Source organism: Halichoerus grypus, chromosome 15, assembly GCF_964656455.1.
Source record: "Halichoerus grypus chromosome 15, mHalGry1.hap1.1, whole genome shotgun sequence".
In the NCBI taxonomy this organism is placed as follows: domain Eukaryota; kingdom Metazoa; phylum Chordata; class Mammalia; order Carnivora; family Phocidae; genus Halichoerus; species Halichoerus grypus.
The window spans coordinates 45,276,779-45,303,102 of NC_135726.1; the positions used below are offsets into that span (position 1 = coordinate 45,276,779).

At 37.4% G+C, this 26,324-nt stretch overlaps 1 protein-coding gene across 10 annotated transcripts; it reads left to right on the forward strand.

Moving 5' to 3' along the window:
* The first annotated feature begins 3 nt into the window (after positions 1–3).
* ZNF146 (zinc finger protein 146) lies at positions 4–25,949 on the forward strand. Of its 10 annotated transcripts, none has more exons than XR_013444304.1 (4): positions 305–408; positions 10,162–10,395; positions 12,945–13,067; positions 13,534–14,329. XR_013444304.1 is itself a non-coding variant. In XM_036068084.2 (4 exons), the coding sequence occupies exon 4, from the start codon at positions 23,658–23,660 to the stop codon at positions 24,534–24,536; it is 879 nt and encodes a 292-aa protein (XP_035923977.1). In that variant the 5' UTR covers positions 315–408; positions 10,162–10,395; positions 12,945–13,067; positions 22,863–23,657; the 3' UTR covers positions 24,537–25,949. The 10 variants fall into 10 exon arrangements, 9 of the variants coding, with proteins under 9 accessions (XP_077919469.1, XP_077919471.1, XP_035923977.1 ...); XM_036068084.2 differs by lacking the exon at positions 13,534–14,329 and adding an exon at positions 22,863–25,949 and having other exon boundaries at positions 315–408; XM_036068087.2 differs by lacking the exon at positions 13,534–14,329 and adding an exon at positions 23,529–25,949 and having other exon boundaries at positions 315–408.
* The last annotated feature ends 375 nt before the right edge of the window (positions 25,950–26,324 follow it).

Genomic DNA, 26,324 nt, shown 5'->3' on the forward strand with positions numbered 1-26,324 from the left:
CCTGAGTTTGGCCGTTTGACACTGCGCCTGGGGGAGCTTCAAAGACGTAGTCCCGGCTCCAAACCTCCCACCAGGCTTGAGCTGATTTTCTTCTAAAGCAGGACGACTCACCCTGAGAGCCCCATAATCACTGGAAGTGGCAGCCAAGTTCGTGTGGGACAGAGTGCTGACCAGCAAAGCCTTAAGGGAAATGTAGTTCAAGGCCGGAAAAGCGGCGTTGCTGTTGACAGAAGGTAATCAAATACCAGCCTGGGCCTGGCCACGGTGACCGTGCGGGCCGCGTCGCGGAGACTTCTGGGAGTGCTCGCTCGCCCTCGGAGTGCGCAGGCGCAGCGCGCCGAGTGGACATTTTGGTCTTTGTCCGCGGGTCAGTCCGGCCCCTGGGTCCACGTGGCGCGAAAGTAGGAGGTGGGATGTGGGCGTCTTGGGCCGGTCGGGTCGGGGAGGTTGAAGGGGAGGATTCTGGATCTGTTGGGGCGCGGCGCGAGGATGAGGAGTGGGTTTAAGAGCTTCTGGCCTACATGTGGGGTGGGGGTGGGGGTTTCTGAGGAGGGTTCGAGCGTGTGTGACCCTGAGTTTGTCCGTAAGTTTGACTGGATGTCGGGATTATTGAGTGAGAAACTGGGTGCAGGATTGTGTATGGCTGCATCTGAGAGGGAGATGTAGGAGACTAGCATTGAGGTAATAATATCTGAGCCGCACTTCGCTTGTCGAAAGTGCTGATAATAACGGTGCCATCTTCGTGGAGTGTTTTTTATTTGAAGGGGGGAAAAAGCTAAGTGATAAATGATTTAAAAGTGAATTTTTATATAAAAACACATTTACTTTTAATTGGAGTAGAATGCAGATCACCGTGGTTTCTTCTTTTTTAAGCAAGCAAGACTATTTCGAAGGCACTTTTTGTTCGTGGGGGAGCTTGAGACGATCTCAAATCTCCTGATCTTCAGGGTATTTTAATAGGGCTGCTGTTAAGTCCTAGATTAAATGCCGACGTTGCACTTTGAGCAACAGCGTCATATAGCACAGAAAGCCCAGGATTCGAGTCAAGGGTTTGGAGTTCCAGGTTAGGTACGGTTATCTTCGTTCTTTGAAGAAAATTTAGTTGTTGGCAATGTTTATTTACTAGTCTGACCTAGTTTCTAGGTGTCTGACTCCTAAATGAATCGAGGTGTTTCCAAGTTGAATGGATTTTGTGAAGTAATAAAGACCGTTACTCCTTCTACGAAGATGCTTTTTTTAAGGAATCCCCACAGTCATCCCTAACAGAATTTTAAATAATAAGAGTTAAAGTAATTGGGTACCAATTTAATATTTACAAATCAACAGTCTCCAAATAAACAACAGCCAGAACACATAATAGAAGAGAACTATTTACAATAACAATAAAAAAATGAGAAACAGTATGCAAAATTATTAGAAAAGAACTTTAAAAAAAAGTGCTGAGAGGAATAATATATTAATTAGATACACCATGTTTTTAATAGGAAGACGTCATAAAGAAGCGTGTGCAAATTTAAATAAATTTAATAATTCAGTGTGATCGTAATAAAAGTATCTACAGTTTTTTGGGGGGAGCGGGGGAATTAGATAAACTGACTATGCACCTCACATGGAGAAATAAACTAGAATAGCCAGTAAAACTCTGAAAAAGAAAAGCAGTTGGGTGTGGGGAGGTGGGAGCCCAGCGCTAATGTTTTTTTTGTTTGTTTTGTTTTTTGTTTTTCAATTCCAGTATAGTTAACATACAGCATTATATGTTTCAGGTGTACAATATAGTAATTTAACAACTGTATATATTATTCAGTGCTCATCAAGACAAGTGTACTCTTAATCCCTTTCAGTTGTTTCACCCATCCCCCTACCCACCCACTTCCCCTCTGGTAACCATCTGTTTGTTCGCTGTAGTTAAGAGTCTGTTTTTTTGGTTTGTGTCTTTTTTTTTTTTTTCCTTTGTTCGTTTGTTTTGTTTCTTAAATTCCACATCAGTGAAATCATATGGTATTTATCTTTGACTTATTTAGTTTTAAGATTATACTCTCTAGATCCATCCATCTAGTGGTAACATATTTTAAAATATAAATCCTTAGAAATTAAAATCGTATTGGTGTTAGCATGAAGCAGGCAACATCTATAACTACAAATGTATTTTCTTTTTGGCTGGCTATTTCACATCTGGAAATTAATCCTACAAATGTACCTGCATTTCCATGAAATGATATAGGTATGAAGTTGCTCATTGCAGGTATAGGTAAAGATTAGCCATCACTGGGAGATTCGTTTAATAAAATTAGGTCCATCTATACAACAGAATAATACACAAGTGTACAAAAGAATGAGGAGGAAGCTTTTTGTATATTGACACTGAAATAATTCTAAAATGTATTGTTCAGTGAAAACAAGATGCCAAATGTATGGTATGCTTCATTTGAAGTAAGAAGAGGCAGAATAATACATGTTTGTATTTGTTTCCATTAGAAAACTCAAAAGATAGGCAAGAAACTAATAAAAGTGGCTATCTCTGTTTGGGGTGGTGGTACTGGGATAGGTAGGGCAAAGGCAAATAGCTTTTTTTTTTTTTTAAGATTTTATTTATTTGAGGGCGCCTGGGTGGCTCAGTTGGTTAAGCGACTGCCTTCGGCTCAGGTCATGATCCTGGAGTCCCTGGATCGAGTCCCGCATCGGGCTCCCTGCTCGGCAGGGAGTCTGCTTCTCCCTCTGACCCTCCCCCCTCTCAAGTACTCGCTCTCTCTCATTCTCTCTCTCTCAAATAAATAAATAAAAATCTTAAAAAAAAAAAAAAAAAAAAAAAAAAAAAGATTTTATTTATTTGAGAGAGAGTGATTCATGCGTGGGGGGTGGGGGTCAGAGGGAGAGGGAGAAGCAGATTCCCTGCTGAGCAGGGAGCTCAATGGGGGGGAGGAGGAGGGGGGGCTCCATCCCAGCACCCTAGGATCATGACCTGAGCCACCCAGGTGCCTGGGCAAATAACTTTTTATGTTGGTTTTCTAAGTATATGAATTTAGTATTTAAAAGTTAAAGTTTTGTTTTGTTTTGTTTTTTTGTTTGTTTTTAAGGAGGACATAGGCCACGGAGCCAGACTGCCGTTAACTCAGAAGTCTGCCACTTTGTACCTTGATGTACTTAAACCTATGCCTGTTTCTCATTTACTAGTAGAAAATAATAGTATCTAATTCATGGGGTGGTTGGTTGTGCAGATTAAGTAAGGAGTTCTAAGTTCTAAAAAATAGTGCCTGGTATGTAGTAAGTACTCGATAAATGATAAATAGCAGTATTATTACTGTCTGCAAAATAATAGTTCCTTAGAAATAGTACAGCCATTTGTACTATTTCTGGTAGATATTTCTGAAAGATTCAGATGTATAGATGTTCTTTTTTTATTTCCATGTTTAAACTTTTTTTTTTTGACATTTCCTTTTATAACTGGAATGAGGAAGTTAAGATTTCTGTGTTCAAGTTACATTCATCTTTAGAAACCCATCATTATCTTTTTCATGAAAATGTTCTTTGATTTCTGTGGTTACTTTCTCATGGTTGTAATTCAGAACCTCTGATCATGTTTTTTAAAAATCCCAATTGTGACTTACTTTTGGCCAGAGTACATCAGAGATGATCTTCAAATTGCATAACATCAGGAGAGACATATCATTAGTGATTATATTTTTCCCTTTTTGACCAAAATGAAATCTTTATGATTTACTTTGGTACCATATGAATGTTCATTCCCCATTGATTTAATGGATGGTTTCAACACTGATAAATAATCCTTGGCTAAATCAGCTTCTTTAAGGGTTGGAAAGTGGTGATTTCCTAGTTTTTAAAATTCCTTTTACATTTATTTGATTGCAAACCTCAAATTGTTTCAGATTTTTCTGACTTGTAAGCATCATTATAAAGTTGTGTTCTAGTAACTAAAACTAGTTTTCTTTCTGATACTCATATTACCACAGTTTTAGCTGGTAGACATTCCTCCAGTCTGACTCCTAGTTCATTTTGACTTGCTGCCATTTAATTTGAAAACTTTCTTGCACTCCAGACCCATTTTCTACCTTCCCTCTTAGCCTTCGAATTTGCCATTTCTCCCAAGGAGCTCTGGTTCCTTTTATTGGAGAATGGTATTAGAGCCCAGGATCTGGGTGCTGACGTTCTCATTGCTGCAGCAGTAATTTTGTTTCAAGGCATTTTGGTGATAGAGCTAGAAAATCCATTTTTAAAAATCATGAGTTCATATAAGTATTTCTAATTCAATTTAAATTTTATGATATTTTTATCTAATAATTAGCTCCTAATTGTATTTCATAGTAAAAATTTTGAAACATGTAACATAAATGCTTATTTTCTTTGTTTTATCTTTCAATATAAGGAAAGTGGTTTCACAGTAACATTACTGGTATTAATAGTAACCATGAACATACTTTATCACATGAAAAATTTCTTTGTAGCTATTTTGTCCCTAGAATGCATCCCACTAAAGATGTACAGTCAATTCTCTGTTCTAAATCCTTTCTTTGGGGAACTTTGTTACTCAAGTTAATGTATAGTTGGGTTCATTTGTTTCAATTTGTTTTCAAGTTCAGGGACTGCTTTTTAAAAAATGAATTTGATTACTTAAAGACTAACTAATGGGGGCACCTGGCTGGCTCAGTTGGTAGAGCATGCAGGTTTTTATCTTGGGGTTGTGAGTTCAAGCCCCACATTGAGTATCGCGATTACTTTAAAAAAATTCAACGTGATTACTTTAAAAAAATTTAAAAATCTTAAAAAAAAACAAAAAACAAAAAAATTAAAAGAAACTATATATTTATGTGATACAACAACAAAAGAAATACAACCCACAGTGATAACATCTCATTCTGCTTCCCTCACCCATCACATTCTTTGTCCCAGCCAAGTATAGTTTCTTTCCATGTGTCCTGGAGATCTCCTTAATCATTATTATTTTTTTTTTCTTTTTAACTGCTGTATAAATAAGATGCCATTGTGTGTGTTTACCATAGTTGATTCAGTTGTTGGACATCTGTTGTTGGACATTTGGGTTGTTTTCAATCTTTTGCTGTTACTAATTGCAGTAATGAATAATTTTTTACCTGTGTCATTTTGGACTTATGCAGGAGTATCTCTAGATTGCCGTAAGTGGAATTGCCCATATAGCTAGGTACTTAACACTCTACTAGCAATGTACAAGAGCACCTTCTCTGCTAGAACCTTACCATTAGAGTATAGTGTTACTATTTTATTTTTTGCCAAAGGCATAAGTGAAAATTGGTATCTCAGTGTAGGTGTTATTTACATCTCTTATGAGGGAGGTTGATTATCTTCCATATGTTTAAGGGCTTCATGTTTTTATCGGGAACTGTCTGTTCATATCCTTCTCATTTTTCTGTGGGGGGTCCCATTTTCTTCTAGTAGCTGTCCATTAGAAAAGTTAGCCCTATGTGAAATGAGTTGCAATTTTTTTTTCAAGTTTAAAAAATTTGTTTTGACGTTCATTTTTCTTTTTTTAATTTATTTTTTATATTTAAAATTTGTTTAAAGATTTTATTTTTAAGTAATGTCTGCACCCGATGTGCGGCTTGAACTCACAACCTGGAGATTAAGAGTTGCATGCTTTTCTGACTGAGCCAGCCAGACACCCCTCTTTTTTAAAAATTCTGTTGAATCAGGAGGGTTTTGTGTTTTTTTTTCATGTAGTTAGATTTATCAATCATTTATAGTCAGAAAGCCTTCACCAGTGCTTTCAAATCTTATAATTTTTATAGGTTTTCATTTTTATATTTATATGTTAGTCCATTTAGAGTTTATCCTGTTGTATATTAGGCATGCATCCTCTTTTTCCAGTTGGCTACCCAATTCTTCCAACTCCATTTATTAAAAGTTCTTAAGTTTACTATTTTATTTATTTGTTTTTAAGTTTATTTTAAAATTCCATTTTGATCATATAATAAATTCTCACATGTATTGATCTATTTCTGGACTTCATAGTCTCATCCATCTTCCAGTCTGTATTCATATACCAATATTTATCTTTTTATTATTGAATCTTTATAATTTTGGTGTAGCTAGTCTGTTATTGCTTGTTCTTTTCAGAGTTTCCTAGCTATTCTTTCTTTTTCAAGATTTTATTTATTTGAGAGAGAACGCACATGCACACATGTATGTACGTGCTTCCAGAGAGTGGGAGGGGGAGAGAATCTCAAGCAGACTCCCTGCTGTGTGCGGAGCCCAGTCTCAGGACCCTGAGATCATGACCTGAGCCAAAATCAAAAGTCAGACACTCAACTGACTGAGCCACCCAGGCGCCCCCTTGCTTATTTATTTTTCTTTTTTTTTAAAGATTTTATTTATTTATTTGACAGAGAAAGAGAGAGAGCACAAGTAGGCAGAGAGGCAGACAGAGGGAGAGGGAGAAGTAGGCTCTCCGCTGAGCAAGGAGCCTGATGCGGGGCTCGATCCCAGGACCCTGGGATCATGACCTGAGCCGAAGGCAGCTGCTTAACCGACTGAGCCACCCAGGCGCCCCGCTTATTTATTTTTCTATGTAAACTTTAGAGTTAACTTGTCTAGTTCTTGAGGGGGAAAGCTTATTTTTATTGGTATCGCATGAAATTTCTACAATAACTTAGGAGAAAGGGACATTAGATCTTTATGATGTTAAATACTGTCCATGTACATGATATGTATTTTATTTATATGTTCCAGTTTCCTTTTGGGTCCTCTGGAGTGTTTAAATTTTTTTTCATAACAGGTTTTAGACCTTCTTACTAAGTTTATTTCTAGGTACTTTATCTTTTCTATTGCTGTTTTACAACAATGTCATTTGTTGTGGTATATGAGAAAGTCATTGATTATCTATAAATTAATTTTATTTCCAGCTTAATTTACTGAATTATTGCTTATAATTATATAATACTTGAGACAGCATCCTTATTTTTATTAGAATGTAATAGAAGCTCCTCCAGTGTTTGTTTTTGCATTGGATAAGATGTTGGCTTCTGTGGTCAAATATAGATTATGATTACCTATATATACATTACCCATGCTGCCTGCAACTCTGGGGATGTGAGTAGAAACAAAAAATTTAAGGCTGAAGCTACTGCTATGCCTCAGATGAAACAACCAGGAAAGATCACATTAATCAAGGAAAACAAAAATCCCCCCAAACTCTAATACTGCAGTCTTTAAAAAAAAAAAATCAGGCAGAACAAAATAAGATGTCCATCCTTTTTTTTTTAAGATTTTATTTCTAAGTAATCTCTACACTCAGCATGGGGCTCGAACTCAGAACCTCAAAATCAGGAGTCACGTGCTCTACCGACTGAGCTAGCCAGGCACCCCAAGATGTCTATTCTTACTTTGTTTTCTTTTCATTCCCTCCTTTTGAGTGACCTTTTCTTCGCTTAGTTTCTCTATCATTGTATTCTTTTTTTTTTTTGTAATTTCAAGTTTTTATTGAAATTCCAGTTAACATATAATGTAATATTAGTTTCAGAAGTAGAATTTAGTGATTCATCACTTAACCTATAACACCCAGTGCACATCACAACAAATGCCCTCCTTAATACCCATTTAACCCATTCCCTCACCCACCTCCCCTCCAGTGACCCTCAGTTTATTCTCTATAGTTAAGAGTCTGTTTTTATCATTGTGTTCTTTATATAGCTTTGCTTGCTTCTTAAAGTTCTAAAAATTCATTTTGTTTTCATTTCTTTCTTGCGGTATTTTTCATGTGAGTTCACTCAGCTGTTTGAAAGTTATGCTGTTTGCTTTCACTGTTTTTCTTGTAGTATCTTTGTATGGATACAGACAAATTATTTTGTTTACTCATGTTTGCATGAGATAGATTTTTTTGAGACCATTAACCGGGAAAAAGGAAACATAATAGCATTCTGTGCTTCAGAGTTTATGTGCCTCTTCTAGTGTTTAAAGCAAATGAGTTCCTCACCCTAACCTGGTTGAAGCCGACTTCTATCTCCATCTCCCTGTTTTCCCATAATTCTTCACAGTACTTGCCTTCCAGAATGATAAATTCACTTTTAGAAGTTACTAAATCTGGGGACACCCTACTCCCAAGTACTTTTTAAGCATACTCCTGCTTTCCCCGCAGTCCTTTTTTGTTTAATCTAGGTCTTGTTTTATTAGATCCCTTTAGGGTGAGGCCTACTCATTCAGTAAAGAAATATTAGCTGCACAAATCTGAGCTTTTTAAGTTCTTGGAATCCCTCAAAGCATTCCCAGTTCTTCCTAGGCTTCTTTGCAACTTCCTGTTTAGGCCACTTGTGGGTCTGCCTTTGGTACATGGAGTTTGGGAGGGGTTTTTTGGTTCTAGTTTTGTTGTTCATTATTAGACTGAGTTGCAACAGTTCTCACTCACTGTCATTCTGAGGATGAATATTTGCTAATTATTTCTGAGATCTGTTATTTCAAAGACTGCTCACCATTATGTAGTCTTTCTTGCTGTGCCTGCCATACTGTTGTGGTCCCTGCACCATATCTACTATTTTGGGTGTTTGGGGCTACACTTAATATGATTTAGAGTGAACGTATTCTCTCTGCTAGTTTTACAAAAGATAATAGAGTGTGTATTGGCTGCCCACCACCCCCATTATTCTTGATATTTTGTATAGTTTTCAGAAGTACTTGAAAGATTCAAAACTAAGCAGCCACCATGCTCCTTTGAAACCTTTCCTTGCCTCTTTGACTGTTGGGTGTTCCTAGGATTCTGTCATTGATTATCTTCTTCATATACTGTGTATATTCTCTAAGCAGTCACAGTCACATTCCACCTATGTCTTCAGCAGCACTGATATTCTCACAGCTGATAAATTCCCATTTCCTTCCTGGGCTTCCTAGGCCTATTCTGAGCTCCTTACGTATATGCGCAGTTGCCTGCATGTTACTCAGAAACCTGACACTCTGGATGTCCAGAATATCAAACTTGATCTCCTTTCCCCTGCAGATTGTCTTCAGCCAACTCACTCTCCCCTATTTCTGTGTACGTTACTGTTTAAATTATGTTCTAAGCCCTCCATCTCTGCCACACCCCAGCACAAAAATTGGTGACCAAGCTTTTTCAACATACATAGTAGATAGTGTGTATGTGTATAAGTAGTAACTCAGGTTTTTAGGATTTTGCTTTTTTTTTTTATATGATTTCAACTTTATAGAAAAGTTGGATTAGTTCAGAAAGTCCCATATATCCTTTACCCAAATTTACCATTTACGTTTTGGTTTTTTGCTTTATTTTTCCTTCTTTCTTTGTCCAAATATTTGCATAATTTTTTTTTAACCATTTGAGACTAAGTTGAATACATGCTTCCTTTATAAGTATTTCAGCATGAATTTTCTAAGAACAAGGACATTGTTTTTCATGACCATAGTATGGTAACTAGAATCAGAAAATTTTTAACATTGACACATTGCTACTATTTAATACAAAATCCATATTCAAATTTTGTCAGTTGTCCCAATAATGTCCTTAAAAATTTTTTTTTTTTAAAGAATTTATTTATTTATTTGACAGAGACACAGCGAGAGGGAATTCCACAAGCAGGGGGAGTGGGAGAGGGAGAAGCAGGCTTCACGTGGAGCAGGGAGCCCGATGTGGGGCTTGATCCCAGGACCCTGGGCCGAAGGCAGATGCTTAACGACTGAGCCACCCAGGCGCCCCTAGAGGACATTTCTAATACATAGTTTTAATCAGATTATAATACAAAGTAAATGTTAGGACTCCAGGAAAACTTTTTGCAACTTTATTCCTGAATACTGTAAGAACGATTTCCTATGCATTGTATCCTCGTAACTTAGTTCTGATAGGCATCCACTGCTGTTGTCATAGATGTGAGTATTAAATTCATCCAGGAATAAGGGCCATGGTTAAAATCCACTCGAACCTATGTAGGAATGTGGTGGTACAGAACAGTAGCAACCAGTCATGTAAGGTATGAACAGCTTTCCTATGTAAGTGAAATTCTGAGAAATAATTCTCTCTTTTTTACCCCATTTCTGGATGTGTGGAAACTTAAATGGTTTAATGGGTATGGCTTTGAAATTCAGGTTTCAGATAGTCTTAGTCCCTTTGCTTATTATAATTGTGTGTGCTTTAATCTCTAAGGCAAAAGGTCATTACTTTGTTCTTTTTCACAGGGCTGCTTCCTTGTGTACCTGGAAACTGCACCTGCCTCATCATTCAGAAGGCCTGGAGGCCCCAGGGCTCAGCCTGAGTGCTAGGATGGTACTTTGGCCCCCAGCATTAACATTCTAGTGCTGTGTCATTTCCCCAAAAGCAGGTTATAAACTGACCAAACTGTATGTGATCCTCTGTTGAATAAGAAGACACTCTGGATGGTGGAGAACAAAGTGGAAAGGAAATTTGTTCAGGTGAGTGAATGGCAAGGCAGGTCACAGTTGTTCAGGCAGCATTGATACCTCTGAAATACTCAGGGATGTTTTCTTATAGTCCCTAGACTTGGAGTATTTACTTGGTATGAATTCTTTAGATACCTGAATTACATTTACAGTCATCATTTTTTCTGCTTCAGTACTGTATTATTTAATCAGATTTTTTAGATGCCCCTCTTATCTCCATTCTGGATGTCAGCACTTCACACTTTATTTGTATTACCTCTGTGTGATTGTTCTCCCTTTCATTCATACCCTCATCTCATACCTCCCAATGTGTATAGACTTTTTTCCTCCCATGCATTGTCTTTTATAGGTCTTAAATCTTTATAAATTGTCTGACATTTAGGTTCCTTTTTATTACTTGCCACCTTCTTTCATTCTTTCAGTGGTTAAATGCCTCTGAGTTATGTTTTACATCTGTAATCATGCTTTCTCTTGTCTTCTTATCGCACCTTCTCCCCCATTACACATCAACAAACAAAGCCTCCCTTTCTCTTCCACCCCCATATACCTCTTTCAGAAGTTGTTGCCTTAGCAATCAGTTCTGCCCTTTTCTGCTGTATGTGCATATAAATGTTATGAGTCTGTGTTTGGTTTTTAATATAATAACATGAGCTTGTAAAAATTGTTGAACATCAAGGTGTACAGTGAAAAAGTCTCTTAACTCTTACTTCAGTCCTATAGATTTTTTTCTAAAGATGCAGTCATGGGGCGCCTGGGTGGCTCAGTCCGTTAAGCGGCTGCTTTCGGCTCAGGTCATGATCCTGGGGTCTTGGGATCGAGCCCCACATCCGGCTCCCTGCTCAGCAGAGAGCCTGTTTCTCCCTTTCCATCTGCCTGTCACTCTGCCTACTTGTGCTGTCTCTCTGTCAAATAAATAAAATCTTTAAAAATATATATATATATATATAAAGATGCAGTCATTTTTAAGAGTTTCACATGTAGCCTTCTTGAGGTAGTCTGTGAATAAACCATATATTATATATCTATGCTATAAATATGAATATATACGTATGTAAGCCCTCACTTTTCCTTTTCATATAAATGGTAGTATGTATTCTGTTGGGTCCATAGTGGTTTTTGTTTGTTTGTTTTTGTTTTCTGGGAAGGACTCTTACCAACACATTTTATTTGACCTGTCTCCTATTTATGGACATTTAGGTTGTTTCCAGACGTATGCTTTTTTTTTTTTTTTTTTTTTTAAAGATTTTATTTATTTATTTGAGAGAGAGAGAATGAGAGAGAGCACATGAGAGGGGGGGAGGGTCAGAGGGAGAAGCAGACTCCCTGCCAAGCAGGGAGCCCGATGCGGGACTCGATCCAGGGACTCCAGGATCATGACCTGAGCCGAAGGCAGTCGCTTAACCAACTGAGCCACCCAGGCGCCCCAGACGTATGCTTTTGAATACACAAGTGCATATATGCTTATTTATATTGCTTCGCAGAGGTAGTGTAGATACAACTCTATGGTGATTTATCCTAAGTGGAAATGCTGAGTCAAAGTTATGTTTATTTATAGACTTGACAGAAATAAGCATGTTCTCAAAAGTAGTAAACCAATTTACATTTCTCTCGACATGGTATATTCATATAGTTGACAAGTATTTATTGAATGATATTATTAGGTACCATTTCAGTTACTAAGGAGATGTCATTGATTAAAGTTTTCAAAAATTCCTCCCTCCTGAGGAAGACACGCTGTGAGTAAATAAGTAAAAATATATGTTCTATCAGATGGTGGTCGTGCTCTGGAGAAAAATTAAAGCAAGGAAAACCAGCATAGAGAAGGCCAGTTGGTAGTTACAATTTTAAATCAGTTTGTCAGGGAAAGGTCTCACTAAAAGCATGACGTTTGAAAAAAAGATGTGAGGCATGTGCAAGTGAGGCATGTAATATTTGATGGAAGAGCATTCAGCCAGAAGGAACAAAAAGTGTTAAAAGCCCTGAGGCTGGAGCTTGCTATTTTAGAAATATTGATCAGGGCAGAGTAGGCTGGCACACAGTGAGCACAAAGGAAAAAGAACAGGTTTGGTTAGGTAACAGGCCGAATAAGAGACTTTGGCCTTTATCTTGAGTGATTTGGGAGACCATCAAAGGGTTTTGAGCAGAGGAGTGATAAGATCAGAATTATATTCTGGCTGTTGTATAGAAAATAAGGTATAGGGGGCCAAGGCTAGGAGATTAATCAGAGGCTATTGCAGTAATCTAGGTAAGAAAATGGTAGTAGTTGAGCTAGTGACAAGTCATATTCTTATATTTTATTTTTTTAAAGATTTCTTTATTTGAGAAAGAAAGCAAGAGAGAGAGAGAGAGAGAGATCACGAACAGGGGGAGGAGCAGAGGGGTAGAGGGAGAGAGAAAAGCAGGGAGCCTGATGTGGGGCTCCATCTCAGGACCCTGGGATCATGACCTGTGCTGGAGGCAGACACTGAGCCACCCAGGTGCCCCAGATTCTTAAGATATTTTAAAGAAATAGCTGACAGGATTGGCTGATAGACTGTTATTTTTATTTATTTATTTTTTAGGTTGTATTGTTTATAAGAGGAAGAGGAATCACACTGATAACTCCAGGGTTTTAACTAGAAGAGAATGCGTTAACATTTCCTGAGATAGGAAGACTTCAGGAATTTTGGGAGATAGATCAAGAGGTTTGTTTTGGACTTGTTGATTGTGACGTGTCTACTGATCATTTAAGTGCATATTCATATAGGCAGTTAGATATACAAGTCAGGAATTTAGGGAGATAGAGAGTTGTGACCTTCTGTTCTGCCGTACTAATAATAAGCTGCTTTATTTACTGATGGTGTCTCTGTATTTCCTTGCTCCGTCCTACTTTCTCTACCATTTAGGGATGCTGGTGGGTCCACCAAGTCTTCTGTATCCAGCCTACATTCCTGGATTCTGTTACTAGAAACAAGGTGATGATTTGGCCCCTGAGGCTGTGCCTTATGTTTTCGGAGAGCATTGTGCCTGAGAACTCTTCCTAAAAACAGCAATGGCAGCTGCCTGCTAACAATCCTCATAAGATGTTAGAATTATAGCTACTTCCTACTCTTCTCAACAATGTAGTTTTCCCTTTTTTTTTCCTTCCCTGTTTTTCTTTATCCTTCACAGATGTGAAAAGTGAGCAGAGATGTTCTTATTTTACCATTTTAGAAGAAAGGATCTATTTATGTCATGTGAGTCACCCCTGTAGGAATTCTCTCACACTTCTGCTTGATTGGTGTCTTGACCTGAGATGTTGCTTTATCTTTCTAAGTGTTTTCTTATCTTTTGCTTTTATTTTTTTCCCCTTTTTCCTCTCACTGGAGGTGGCTCCTAGAACACTGCATTCTGCCTTTCCTCCTTTTCTTTATAAATTAAATCCCAGAGACTCATTTTTTAAAAAGATTTTATTTGAGAGAGAGTATGTGTGTGCCTGCGTGCAAGTGGGGAGGAGCAGAGGGAGAGGGAGAAAGAATCTGAAGCGGACTCCATGTGCAGTGCGGAGCCTATCCCACAACCCGTGAGATCATGACCAGAGCCGAAACCAAGAGCTGATGCTTAACCGACTGAGCCACCCAGGCCCCCCAACACTCATTTATTCTGAAGTTAGAAGTAACTCTATAGTATCAGTTTTTATTTTTCCAGCCTTTCTGTCTTGTCCACCATAATTTTACCTGTTTATACGATAAACAACTGTCTGATTTGTTTCATTCTTTTTGTATCACTGAAGTCATTAATATAATACCCAAATTGGAGATTTCAGCTCATTATTTTCAGGTCCAGAGAGATTACCTAAAACCAATTTCATATTATGTCTGGATTATTTATTTTCTCATGATCCTTGAGATATGGTCAGCCAAGCCTTTAAAAAGATATACTTTAATCTTATCAAGAGAGGACGTATTAACTAACCATGAATATAAATGTGAACGTATTTTCTTTATAAAATTCTTTGAATCTTGGCTTTTGATTACGCAATGTTCTACCTATTCAGGTCCTACTTATCATTTAAACATGTTCCTCTTTTGTTGATCTCCCCTTCGACCATCCTGTTTCACATTTTCATGGAAATTGAAAAGTCCTGAGTAAGTTGTCTTACATGTTTTTATATTTTGGTATCTGGAGTCTATATTATAACCTGTTGAAAAGAAGGCCCATGTTCTGTCTCCCATTTTGATTAAATATGAGATACTTATTAACTAATCTATGAATTGTTGTGGAAGGATTGTTACTGATCAGTTCTTCTTTTTCAGTTTTTTATCCATGAACATTTTCAAATATTAAAATCTGAAAGAAGAGTATAGCATTCTCCCATATAGCCACTATGTAGATTCAATACTTATTTTGCTATGTCTGTTTTATATGTCTCTCCCTGTGTATGCATATTTGTATGTGCTGAAACGTCATGACACTTCACCTCTAAGAAATTAAGTATTCATTGTCTAAAAATAATGGCATCACTCTACATAACCAAAATATCATTACTCCTTAGATGGATTAGCTATAATGCCCTAATATGTAATAATTAGTCCATATTTAGATTGCCTCATTTATATCCAAAATACTTTTATAGCTTTAAAAAAATTTTGTTCTTTTTTTTTTTTTGTCTTTAACTATACCCAGTGTGGAGTACAGCTTTTTTTAAAATGCCAGAATCCAGTCAAGGTTTAGACTTTGGATTTGGTTGTTGTCTTTTTAGTCTTTAAAATCTAAGTTCTCTCTCTTCCTTTTTTCTCCCATGGTATTGCCCCTGGCATTTAAAAAATTTCTGCCATCAGCCATTCAAAGAAAAGAGTAGAGCGACTAATACAATCCAGCATCTCAGGTTATAGTTAGGATGTTAAGACTTAGCTATATACAAATTCGGTTTAAAGATACTTAGTATGAAACATTTTAGGAAAAGTGAATCTGATTGTAATTAGAAGTTCAGGGAAAGATGCTCATAAGTAAGAGACAAGATTGGAGAAACCTTTTTAGGAGCATGTTATTGGAGCTGCTCTCAGGAGGTTCTGTAGATTCTAAGATGGTCAAAAAATAGGAGGGGTCAAGTTAAGCCAAGAAGGACATGAGGAACATAATATGCATAATTTATGTGATTCACTGATTGCATAATTAACATGCTTGACAGGCTCTTCCTCGGGTCTGGTGAATTTCTTTAAAATCTGTTCAGAATGCTCTTCTTCCAGATACCTGTAAGGATCACTTTCTTCTTTTATGTCTTGAATCTTGCTTTCTCAGAGGCCACTCTATCTAAAATTAAAACTCTACCCTTCTCTGATCTTTTTTCCATAGCAGTTACAGCTTTTTAACAAACCATCTTCTTTATTTATCTGTCCACTATAGTGTAATCTTGATGAGGACAGCGAATTTTGTCAGTTTTGGTCAATATTGTTTATCCCTAGAGCTTAGAAGTGTGCCACACACAGAGTAAGGAAAGAAGGTATTTGTTGAATGAGTAATGAGAAATGTTTTGAGTAGCAGTTTTCAGACTTCCACTTTTTTTTTTAATGACAGCTTTATTGAGATTTAATTCACATAACATAAAATGTATCCTTTTAGAGTATACAATTCAGTGGTTTTTAGTATATTCCCAAGTTGTGCAACCATCACCACTAATTCCAGAACATTTTCATCCGCACAAAAAGGAAACTTGGTACCCATTAGCAATCACCTTTATATTCTTAAAACTTGAGGACCACCTGGATTTTAAAAATTTTCATAACAAGTAAAAGATCTGTATGTATGGTGACAGATGTTAACTAGACTTGTAACCATTTTGCAGTGTATACAAATATCGAATCCTTGTCGTACACCTGAACCTAAAGAACGTATAATGTTATGTCAATTATACCTCAATTACAAAAAGTAAAAGGAAAAAATAGTTAACGGTAGGGGCGCCTGGATGGCTTTTTAAAAAAATAGTTAATGGCAAATTTTATGTTGTGTGTTTTACCACAATGGAATATATAAACAAACATGAGACCTTTTGGTTTATGTGGACTTTAGTGATATTTGCCTTATTTAAAAGTAAAATTGAGAAACTTTTAAAAGTGTATTTATTAAAAAATAATAATAATCCCATTACTTGTAAATTTAAATTATATTTCTTTTTTTTTTTTATTAAAGATTTTATTTATTTGACAGAGAGAGGGAACACAAGCAGGGGGAGTGGGAGAGGGAGAAGCCGGCTTCCCGCCGAGCAGGGAGCCCGATGCGGGGCTTGATCCCAGGACCCTGGGATCATGACCTGAGCCGAAGGCAGATGCTTAATGACTGAGCCACCCAGGTGCCCCTTAAATTATATTTCTTTCTTTCTTTCTTCCTTCCTTCCTTCCTTCCTTTCTTTCTTTCTTTTTTAAAGATTTTATTTATTTATTTGACAGAGAGAGACACAGTGAGAGAGGGAACACAAGCAGGGGGAGTGGGAGAGGGAGAAGCAGGCTTCCTGCTGAGCAGGGAGCCTGATGTGGGGCTCGATCCCAGGACCCTAGGATCATGACCTGAGCCAAAGGCAGACACTTAACGACTGAGCCATACAGGTGCCCCTAAATTATATTTCTTAATAAAAATAATTTTCCAGGGACACCTGGGTGGCTCAGTCAGTTAAGTGCCTTCAGCTCGGGTCATGAGCCCACGGTCCTGGGCTCAAGTCCCACATCAGGCTTCTTGTTTAGTGGGGAGCCTGCTTCTCCCTCTGCCTGCCACTCCCCCTGTTCACGCTCTCTCTCCGTCTCTCTCTGTCTCTCTCTCTGACAAATTTTAAAAAAATAATAATTTTTCAAAATGAAAAAGTTTAGTGAGAAGAGAGGCAGTGTTTGTCATATCTGTATCTTTAATGTCTGGTTTAATAGAAGACAGCTCGATTTCTCATTTCTGCTGTTGTAACATGTTATTTTGGTTGAAGTATGTGAAAAAATTGTGACTTCACACAGATATAGTTAGAAAGGGAGAAATATTTCAGTAGCCTTTTCAGATAGTTGTGGATATTCTTTGGTACTACATTAACACCTGATAAATAATTTTTTCAAGATTAGCTGCAATATAGAATTTGAAACTCTGTATTTTTTTGTTTTCTTAGGTAAAATCTGTTGGTCTGTCTTAAAATTTGAGTGGGTCTCTTGCCCATGCATGACTTTTGAAACATCATGTATTGGTCAATTGAGTTATACAGATCTTTCAAATATTAACATATCAAAGTCTTTTTTTTCTTTTTTTTTTTTTTTTTAAAGATTTTATTTATTTGACAGAGAGAGACACAGCGAGAGAGGGAACACAAGCAGGGGGAGTGGGAGAGGGAGAAGCAGGCTTCCTGCCGAGCAGGGAGCCGGATGTGGGGCTTGATCCCAGGACCCTGGGACCATGACCTGAGCCGAAGGCAGACGCTTAACGACTGAGCCACCCAGGCGCCCCAAAGCAAAGTCTTTTAAGTATTGGGACCTATCAATCTCATGGTGAAGGATACAGATTTTCCAAAATTTTAATTTTTGTTTGAAAACTCAAATTTTATCATTGGCAACATGTACTGTCAGTTGTTTTTCTTGAAATGATTCTCACTTCGTTCTGTCTCAAGAAAGTACCTGCCAAATAATACCCAAGTCTGAATAACCATAATTTGTAAGGCAGTCATTTATTAATTTATTGAAGTAAATTAATAGTGCTCCATGAAAAAAGTGACTAGTTTAGCTCACAACTTATTTAAGACATCTTTTTGAGACAACTATTATCCTTTCATGTAGAACAGAAGTATTTGTGTAGTATAGAATTTTATTTATTATACTTTTTTTCTTTCATGGAATTTATATTTGTCATACTTTTGTTTCCTTGGTTTTCTGTATTTAGCACAGACTCCATAGAATAGTTAAAAGCTCTCTAAATACTAGTTTCCACATGGTCAAATGCATTGGGAAATTTTTTTCCCCATGGAGATTTACCTGTAGAATTTTTGTCCTTCTGCTCCAGTCAGAACTGGCTGTACTTTGACCTGATAGCTCTTATCTTGTAGTTTTTCATCAACATTATCAAAGACTTTTTTTCATTTGTTTTCTCCATGTTATATCCCCTTTCTTGGATTCTGTATCACCTTCTCTGTCTACTAATTTGGTGGAGCTCATCTAGTAGCATCCTGAGAGGAAAGGTGCATTGAGATAAAATTTTTTAACATTTGCATACCTGAAAAATGCCTTTGTCCCATTAGATTGGTAGGCTAAGCTTAGAATTTTCCCTCAGAGTTTTGTCTTTTAGCTTCTCGTGTTTCTGTTGAGAAATTTGGTGACATTCTGATTCCTGTTCCTTTCAGTAATACATATCTACGTGTAGTTGGGTGATATATATGTGTGTGTGTGTACATATATAATAGTTTTTTTTATTTATGGCCTCTTTCTTTTGAAATATCATGGTGATACATGTAGGTATGCATCTTGTTTTCATCATGCAAAGTACTAAGTGTGCCCTTTAAGTCTAGAGATTCATGGCTTACAGGAGAGGAAGCTTTTTTTTGTTTTGTTTTTCTTTGAGTATTTCCTCTAATCAGTGTTCTTCTTTTGTTTTCTGGAACTTACTTCATTCAGCTAATATGTTACCTTGGTTTATGCTCTGAATTTGTCTTTTAAAAAAATTTATTGAGGTCTAATTCACCTACAACATTATATTAGTTTTAGATGTACAATATATTTTTTTCCCTAAGATTTTATTTAAATTCAAGCTAGTTAACATATAGTATATTATTAGTTTCAGGGGTAGAATTTAGTGATTCATCAGTTGCAAATAACACCCAGTCCTCATTACATCAGGTCCCCTCCTTAATGCCCATCGCCCAATTACCCCATCCCCCCACCCACTGCAACATAATTGATGCTTGTATATATTATGAAGTGATCACCACAGTAACTCTAGTTAGCATCTGTCAACACACATGGTTAAAGAACTTTTTTTTCTTCCGATGAGAACATTTAAGAACTACTCTCTTAGCAACTTTCAAATATGCAATACGGTATTCCTAACTGTAGTTCCCATGCTGTACATTACATCCCCATGACTTGTTTTATAACTGGAAATTGTACCTTTGACCCCTTTCACCCATTTTGCCCACACCCCAACCCCACCTCTGGCAACCATCAGTATGTTCTCTATCTATGAGCTTGGTTTGTTTAAGATTCCATATAGAGGGGCGCCTGGGTGGCTCAGTTGTTAAGCATCTGCCTTCGGCTCAGGTCATGATCCCAGGGCCCTGGGATCGAGCCCCACATCGGGCTCCCTGCTCGGTGGGAAGCCTGCTTCTCCCTCTCCCACTCTCCTTGCTTGTGTTCCCTCTCTCGCTGTCTCTCTCTGTCAAATAAATAAATAAAATCTTAAAAAAAAAAAAAAGATTCCACATATAAGTGAGATCATACATTATTTGTCTTTCTCTGACTTCTTTCACTTACTGTAATATCCTCAAGTTCCATCCATGTTGTTGCAAATGGCAAGATTTCGTTCTTTTTAATGGCTGAATGATATTCCATTGTATGTATGTACTGTATTTTCTCTGTTCATCCATTGATGGACATTTAGATTGTTTCCATAACACGGCTGTTGTAAATAATGCTGCAGTGAACATGGGGGCACATGTATCTTTTTGACTTAATGTTTTCATTTTCTTTGGATATATAACCAGAAGTGAATATGGTTAGTTCTATTTTTAATTTTTTTTTTAAAGATTTTATTTATTCATTTGACAGAGACACAGCGAGAGAGGGAACATAAGCAGGGGGCGTGGGAGAGGGAGAAGCAGGCTTCCCGCGAAGCAGGGAGCCTGATTCAGGGCTCGATCCCAGGACCCTGGGATCATGACCTGAGCCAAAGGCAGACGCTTAATGACTGAGCTGCCCAGGTGCCCCTATTTTTAATTTTTTGAGTAACTGGCATTGAATTTGTTATCTTTTTTTTTTAGATTTTATTTTTATTTTTATTTATTTTTTAAAGATTTTATTTGTTTGAGAGAGAGTGAGCAAGAGAGAGCAGAGGGAGAGGGAGAAGCATACTCCCTACTGAGCAGGGAGCCCAACGTGGAGTTTGACCCCAGGACCCTGGGATTATGACCTGAGCCAAAGGCAGACACTCAACTGACTGAGCCACCCCGGCACCCCTAAGATTTTATTTTATTTTATTTTTATTTTTTATTTTTTTAAAGATTTTATTTATTTATTTGACAGAGACAGAGACAGAGAGCAGGAACACAAGCAGGAGGAGTGGGAGAGGGAGAAGCAGGCTCCCTTCTGAGCAGGGAGCCCCATGTGGGACTCGATCCCAGGACTCTGGGATCATGACCTGAGCTGAAGGCAGCCGCCCAACGACTGAGCCACCCAGGCGCCCCCTAAGATTTTATTTTTAAGTAATCTCTGCACCCAACATGGGGCTCAAACTCACAACCCCAAGATCAAGAGTCTCATGCTCCACTGACTGTGCCACCCAGGTGTCCCTGAATTTGTCTTCTTAAAGCTTCTTCCGGGAAATACTTGTCACTTGGGCTTATATTTCATTGGCCAAACAGGTTAGCTGGCCATGCCTGAGTTTGCTAGGGTGAAGTACTATAATCCTTCTCCAGTAAGAGGACCATGTTAATTAGTGAATAATACAGTCTAACTTCCCACTCCCCATCTTAATTTCAAAGGAACTTTTTGTTTCTTGCTTACAGAACCAGATTATTGTTTCACTGATAAAATATCATCTGTCTGATTGGTTTTAGGTTTTGTTGTTTATTGTTCCTTACCTATATTTCTCAGACATTCTTATTTTTTCTTTTGATGTTGATCTGTCTTATTAGTAGGGGTTCCTCAAATGTGTTTGAAATATTGGCTGCGACCATATTTAAGACTGATCCACTAAAAGGTGATCACAAGTTCTTTCATGCCTGGTTGCTTCTAGTCATCTGGTAGGTTTCAGTGAATCAAAAGTAGAATGCCATGGGGTGGGGTACCTGGGTGGCACAGTTGGTTAAGTGTTTGACTCTTGGTTTTGGCTCAGCTCATGATCTCAGGGTCGTGAGATCCAGCCCTGTGTCAGGCTCTGTGCTCAGCAGGGAGTCTGCTTGAGATTCTCTCCCTCTCCCTGGGCCCCTCCCACTCATTCTCTCTCTCTCTCAAATAAATCTTAAAAAAAAAAAAAAAGTGCCTGGCTGGCTCAATTGGTGGGCTTGTGACTTTTGATCTCGGGGTTGTGAGTTCAAGCCCCACGCTGGGTGTAGAGATTACTTAAAAATAAAATCTTAAAAAAAGTGGGGGAGGGGAATGCCTTATGGACCAAGGTCTCCACAGAATGATTATACTGCTTTACCCACACAAACCCTGATGTGTCCAGGTCCTTTGTTTTGGTCAAAAAAAAAAAAAAAAAGAGAGAACAGGTGACAGATAACATCTTGGAGGGGTATCTACTGAGTTTTTTCATGGGCTTTTCAGGTTTTTCAGAGAAGGAGCCTTTCATACCTGCTCACAGGTATATATTACCTGAAGGCCAACCCTTTTGGGCATGAGCTACAGACTGTCCTGGAGGGCTCACCATATTATGTACAGATCTAATCCCATTGGTTTCAGTGTAGCACCTCTCCCTTATCATCTCTTACTGGATGTCCCTGAGCCTGGAGCTTCTCTGATTAAATTTCTGCAAAGAATAATTTCCATTTCCTACAAAGGAGTGGTCCTACTGGGAGGGTAGTGCTCCAGCTGCACCTTATATAATCTTTTCTTCAGCTACCATCCTTTATTCCTTCTTTTGAGGTACTTGATTCCCTTCATTTCCTTAGTCTTTCTGATATTTTGTGGCATAAATTGGTTTGACATTGGCATCTTCTGCAGTATCTTTACATACTTAAACTTCCTCAGTTCTGCTGTGTTGAAAATCTTTTGTGTGCTCTTATGTTATCAGGAAATTTGTTAATGTTTGTGTGTATTGATGTCTCCAGTCCTGTCCATTTTTTCTTGTGAGCTTGTACCATTTTCCCTTTTCTTGTCTTTAATTGGAGTTTTGGAAGGAAGCAGTTGTTGGTTAATTCCTTTCCTTTTCTTAGACATCCTGGGAGACTTTCTCAATTTTATGTCATCTTTTTATCCTACTTGTTAATTCCTCATTGTTGGTTACATTCAGTTTGCTGAACTAAGAAATGGGAAAGGGTATTTTTCAAGAGTAATCCTTAAGCTCTGTGTGCCCATGAATGTTAATTTTCTATGCAGATATCCTCCACAAGCGTTTCCTTCTCAAAAGTTATTTGGTGACATTGGTCATGAGGATTTTTTCATACTGTGAGGTGGGCTTCCAGAGTTCATCCCAAAAGCACAACCCAAAATTTTATTACTAGTAATGGGAAAACTCATAAATAATGGTAACATAAAGCTAACATTATCGAGTGCTTACCATTTGTCAGCCACAGTACTAAGCACTTTATACATTAACTCCTTTAAATGATGATTCTTTGTACTCCATTTTAGAAGAAGCCTGAGAAGATGATGAGCAGATAGAGAGGCAACAAGACTTGGGAAGGAAGTTGCATCCATCTCCAGTAAAGACTGAGGAAAAACAAAAAGCAGTGAATATAAGAAAATTGGAAGAATACTTCCTCTGATCTCAGACATTATATCTTTTAAGGGCAACATCTTTTTCAACTTACCTAGAAAGAATTTGAAACACAGTTTAGCTTATAATCATGAGGGAAATTGTGTAGGAAAGAATCATCAACTTAATTTAGTTTGGAAATCCTGCCACAGCTTATTCTTTATGGTAATAACCCCCTTTAAGTGTAAGTCAGTGTGAAAATGCCTTCAGTTAAAAAAGTTTGAACGCTTTCTGAAAACAGAGCATTCATACTGGCAAGAAACCCTATGAATTTACTGAATGTGGGAAAACTTTCACTCACATGTCACACCTCATTAAATGTAGAAGTCAGGCTGGAGAGAAACCCTGTTCTAAGGAATACTGAGGAGCCTTTAGCTAGATGACAGATCTCATTGAGCAGAAGAAAATTTTTACTGGAGAGAAACCAGTGAATATAACAAAACCTCATTGAGCATTAGAAAATTTATACTTGGAGACAAAGCTTGTAATGTACTGTGTATTATAAAGTTTTCTCTTGAATTTTATCCCTTTACATTTGAAAGGTCATACACACAGAGAAGCCCTTCAAATGTAAGAAATGTGGAAATACCTTCAGCCAAAAGTAAATCCTCATTCATCAAAAAATTCATACTGGAGAGAAACCTTGTGAATGCGGGAAAGCTTCCATTCAGATGTCACACCTCAGTCAGCAGAGAATTTGTAGTGGGGAAAACCCCTTTGCTTGTAAGGTATGTGGGAAAGTCTTCAGCCACAAATCAAATCTCACCGAGCATGAGCATTTTCATAATAGAGAGAAACCTTTTGAATGTAATGAATGTGGAAAAGCCTTTAGCCAAAAGCAGTATGTCATTAAACATCAGAACACCCATACTGGAGAGAAGCTTTTTGAATGTAATGAATGTGGAAAATCCTTCAGCCAGAAGGAAAACCTCCTTACCCATCAGAAAATTCACACTGGAGAGAAACCTTTTGAGTGTAAGGATTGTGGGAAAGCTTTCATTCAGAAGTCAAACCTCATCAGACACCAGAGAACTCACACGGGAGAGAAGCCTTTTGTATGTAAGGAGTGTGGAAAAACCTTCAGTGGCAAGTCTAACCTTACTGAGCATGAGAAAATTCATATTGGAGAGAAACCCTTTAAATGTAGTGAATGTGGAACAGCTTTTGGCCAGAAGAAGTACCTCATAAAACATCAAAACATTCACACTGGAGAGAAACCCTATGAATGTAATGAATGTGGAAAAGCCTTCTCTCAACGAACATCGCTTATTGTACATGTGAGAATTCATTCAGGTGATAAACCTTATGAATGCAATGTATGTGGAAAAGCCTTCTCTCAAAGTTCATCTCTTACTGTGCATGTGAGAAGCCATACAGGTGAGAAACCCTATGGTTGTAATGAGTGTGGGAAAGCTTTCTCTCAGTTCTCAACCCTTGCTCTGCATTTGAGAATACACACAGGTAAGAAGCCTTATCAATGTAGTGAATGTGGGAAAGCTTTTAGCCAGAAGTCACACCACATTAGACATCAGAAAATTCATACTCATTAAAAACCATGTAAATATCTTAAAAATTGGAAAGCATTGACTAAGAATTTAAGCCTCGTAGCACATCAGAAATAATCATGCTCAAGGAAAGTATCACAAATGAGGAAAACAAAAGCGAAAAACGTCCTGGACACCAGGGAATTTATACTGAAGAGAAAGACATTTGTATGATAAAAATCCTGCACCCAACAAAAAAGCTGATGGTGCAGGTAATGCTGAAACTTTAGATGCATTTCCACTAAAATTGGGAATGGGAAACATGCTTCTTATTGCTGTCTGCATAGATCTGGAGATTTTCACCAATGTAATAAAAAAATAAGTTTTAAGTTTTGGAAAGGAAGAGACTTTTATATTGATTTAGCAGAACAGAAGAGATTCTGGAAACACCTATGCATTTATTAGAATTTAGACTATGATAGAAATGGCAATGGGAGGTGAGAAGATAATGAGACTATGTAAACAATGATTTGGAGGTAATCTGTTCTCCAAGGAAAAAAACAAACCATGAACTATACACCAAGGTAAGATCCAAGAGGATAAAAACAGGAATATGAAAAAGCTATATACTGAAATGGTTATGACCTTGGGAGTAGGGAAACATTCCTTATAACAAGTTCAAGAATACCTAGATTCTGAGTTTGTATGCTTAGGAAATATATACCAGTCTATTTACTGTGGCATGATTTGTAGTAGCCATAAGTTGGAAACAACTTAAATGCCCATCGGGAACAAAATGGAAAATACTTAATGATGAAATACTGTATATCTGTAAAATTTAACAAGCAAGATCTACATGTATTACAGAGAAAGATCTCAAAAATCATGTTGAAGGGGGAAAATGAAGTTGCAGAATAACACATATATTACAATGACATTTTTGTAAATTTTAAAACTTTTCTCACAAAATTCAGTACTATGTATTGGTAATGGATACATATATGTATGTATGTTTTTAAAATGTTTTTGAAATGGATTGGAAGATACAGACCAAACTCTTGATAGTGGTTGCTTGTGAAGAGTGGAGAAGGGAAAGGGGATGAGTGTGGGAGGGATGGGATGGGGACTGTTTAAAGGGACTTCAATTTTATATATAAACATCCATTTCTCTTAAAAACTAAAAAGACTGCAAGTAAATATATCAAAATACTGGATAATTCTGGATTGTGGTATATGGATATCTTGTCTTATTTTTTGTACTTTTCTGTATTTTTAAATTTTCTCAGAATTAATAAGAATGGGGGTGAGGATGGGAACACTGTACCTGTAGAAATCATGTTCTAATGGATTCATTCCCAATCAAGTACTAAACTTTTTATAGAAAATATTTCTAAAATTTTATCAATAATGAGTGGATGGACTTGCTCTCTATGTAATACGAAATTATCTATTTTATTAAAATTAAAAATGACAGCATAATCCAAATCTGTTTTATTTTTACATGTTATGGTGTGCACTGTATGGTCTGTCTTTACATTTCTAACATTACTTTGCAACATACCATTTGAGCTTAGAAATTTTTAAGAACTTTTGTTCAATAAGTGTACATGCACATACTTCATATAACTTGTCTTTTTCAGATAAACTGATTTTGGAATACCAATTTTGCTGTCCTATACATTTTCATGAGAACAACTTCAGTTTTGGGAGAACCTGGGTGGCTCAGTTGGTTAAGCTTCCAACAATGATCTCAGCTCAGGTCTCCCCTCCCCCCTTAAGATTTATTTATTTATTAAAGAGAGTGGCGGGGTGCAGAGGAAGAGGGAGAGAATCTTTGAGCAGACTCCTAGGTGA

Coding starts and splice junctions, on each gene's coding strand:
- ZNF146 (XM_078063343.1), top strand. CDS start 23,658: ATGTCACACCTCAGTCAGCAGAGAATTTGTAGTGGGGAAAACCCCTTT.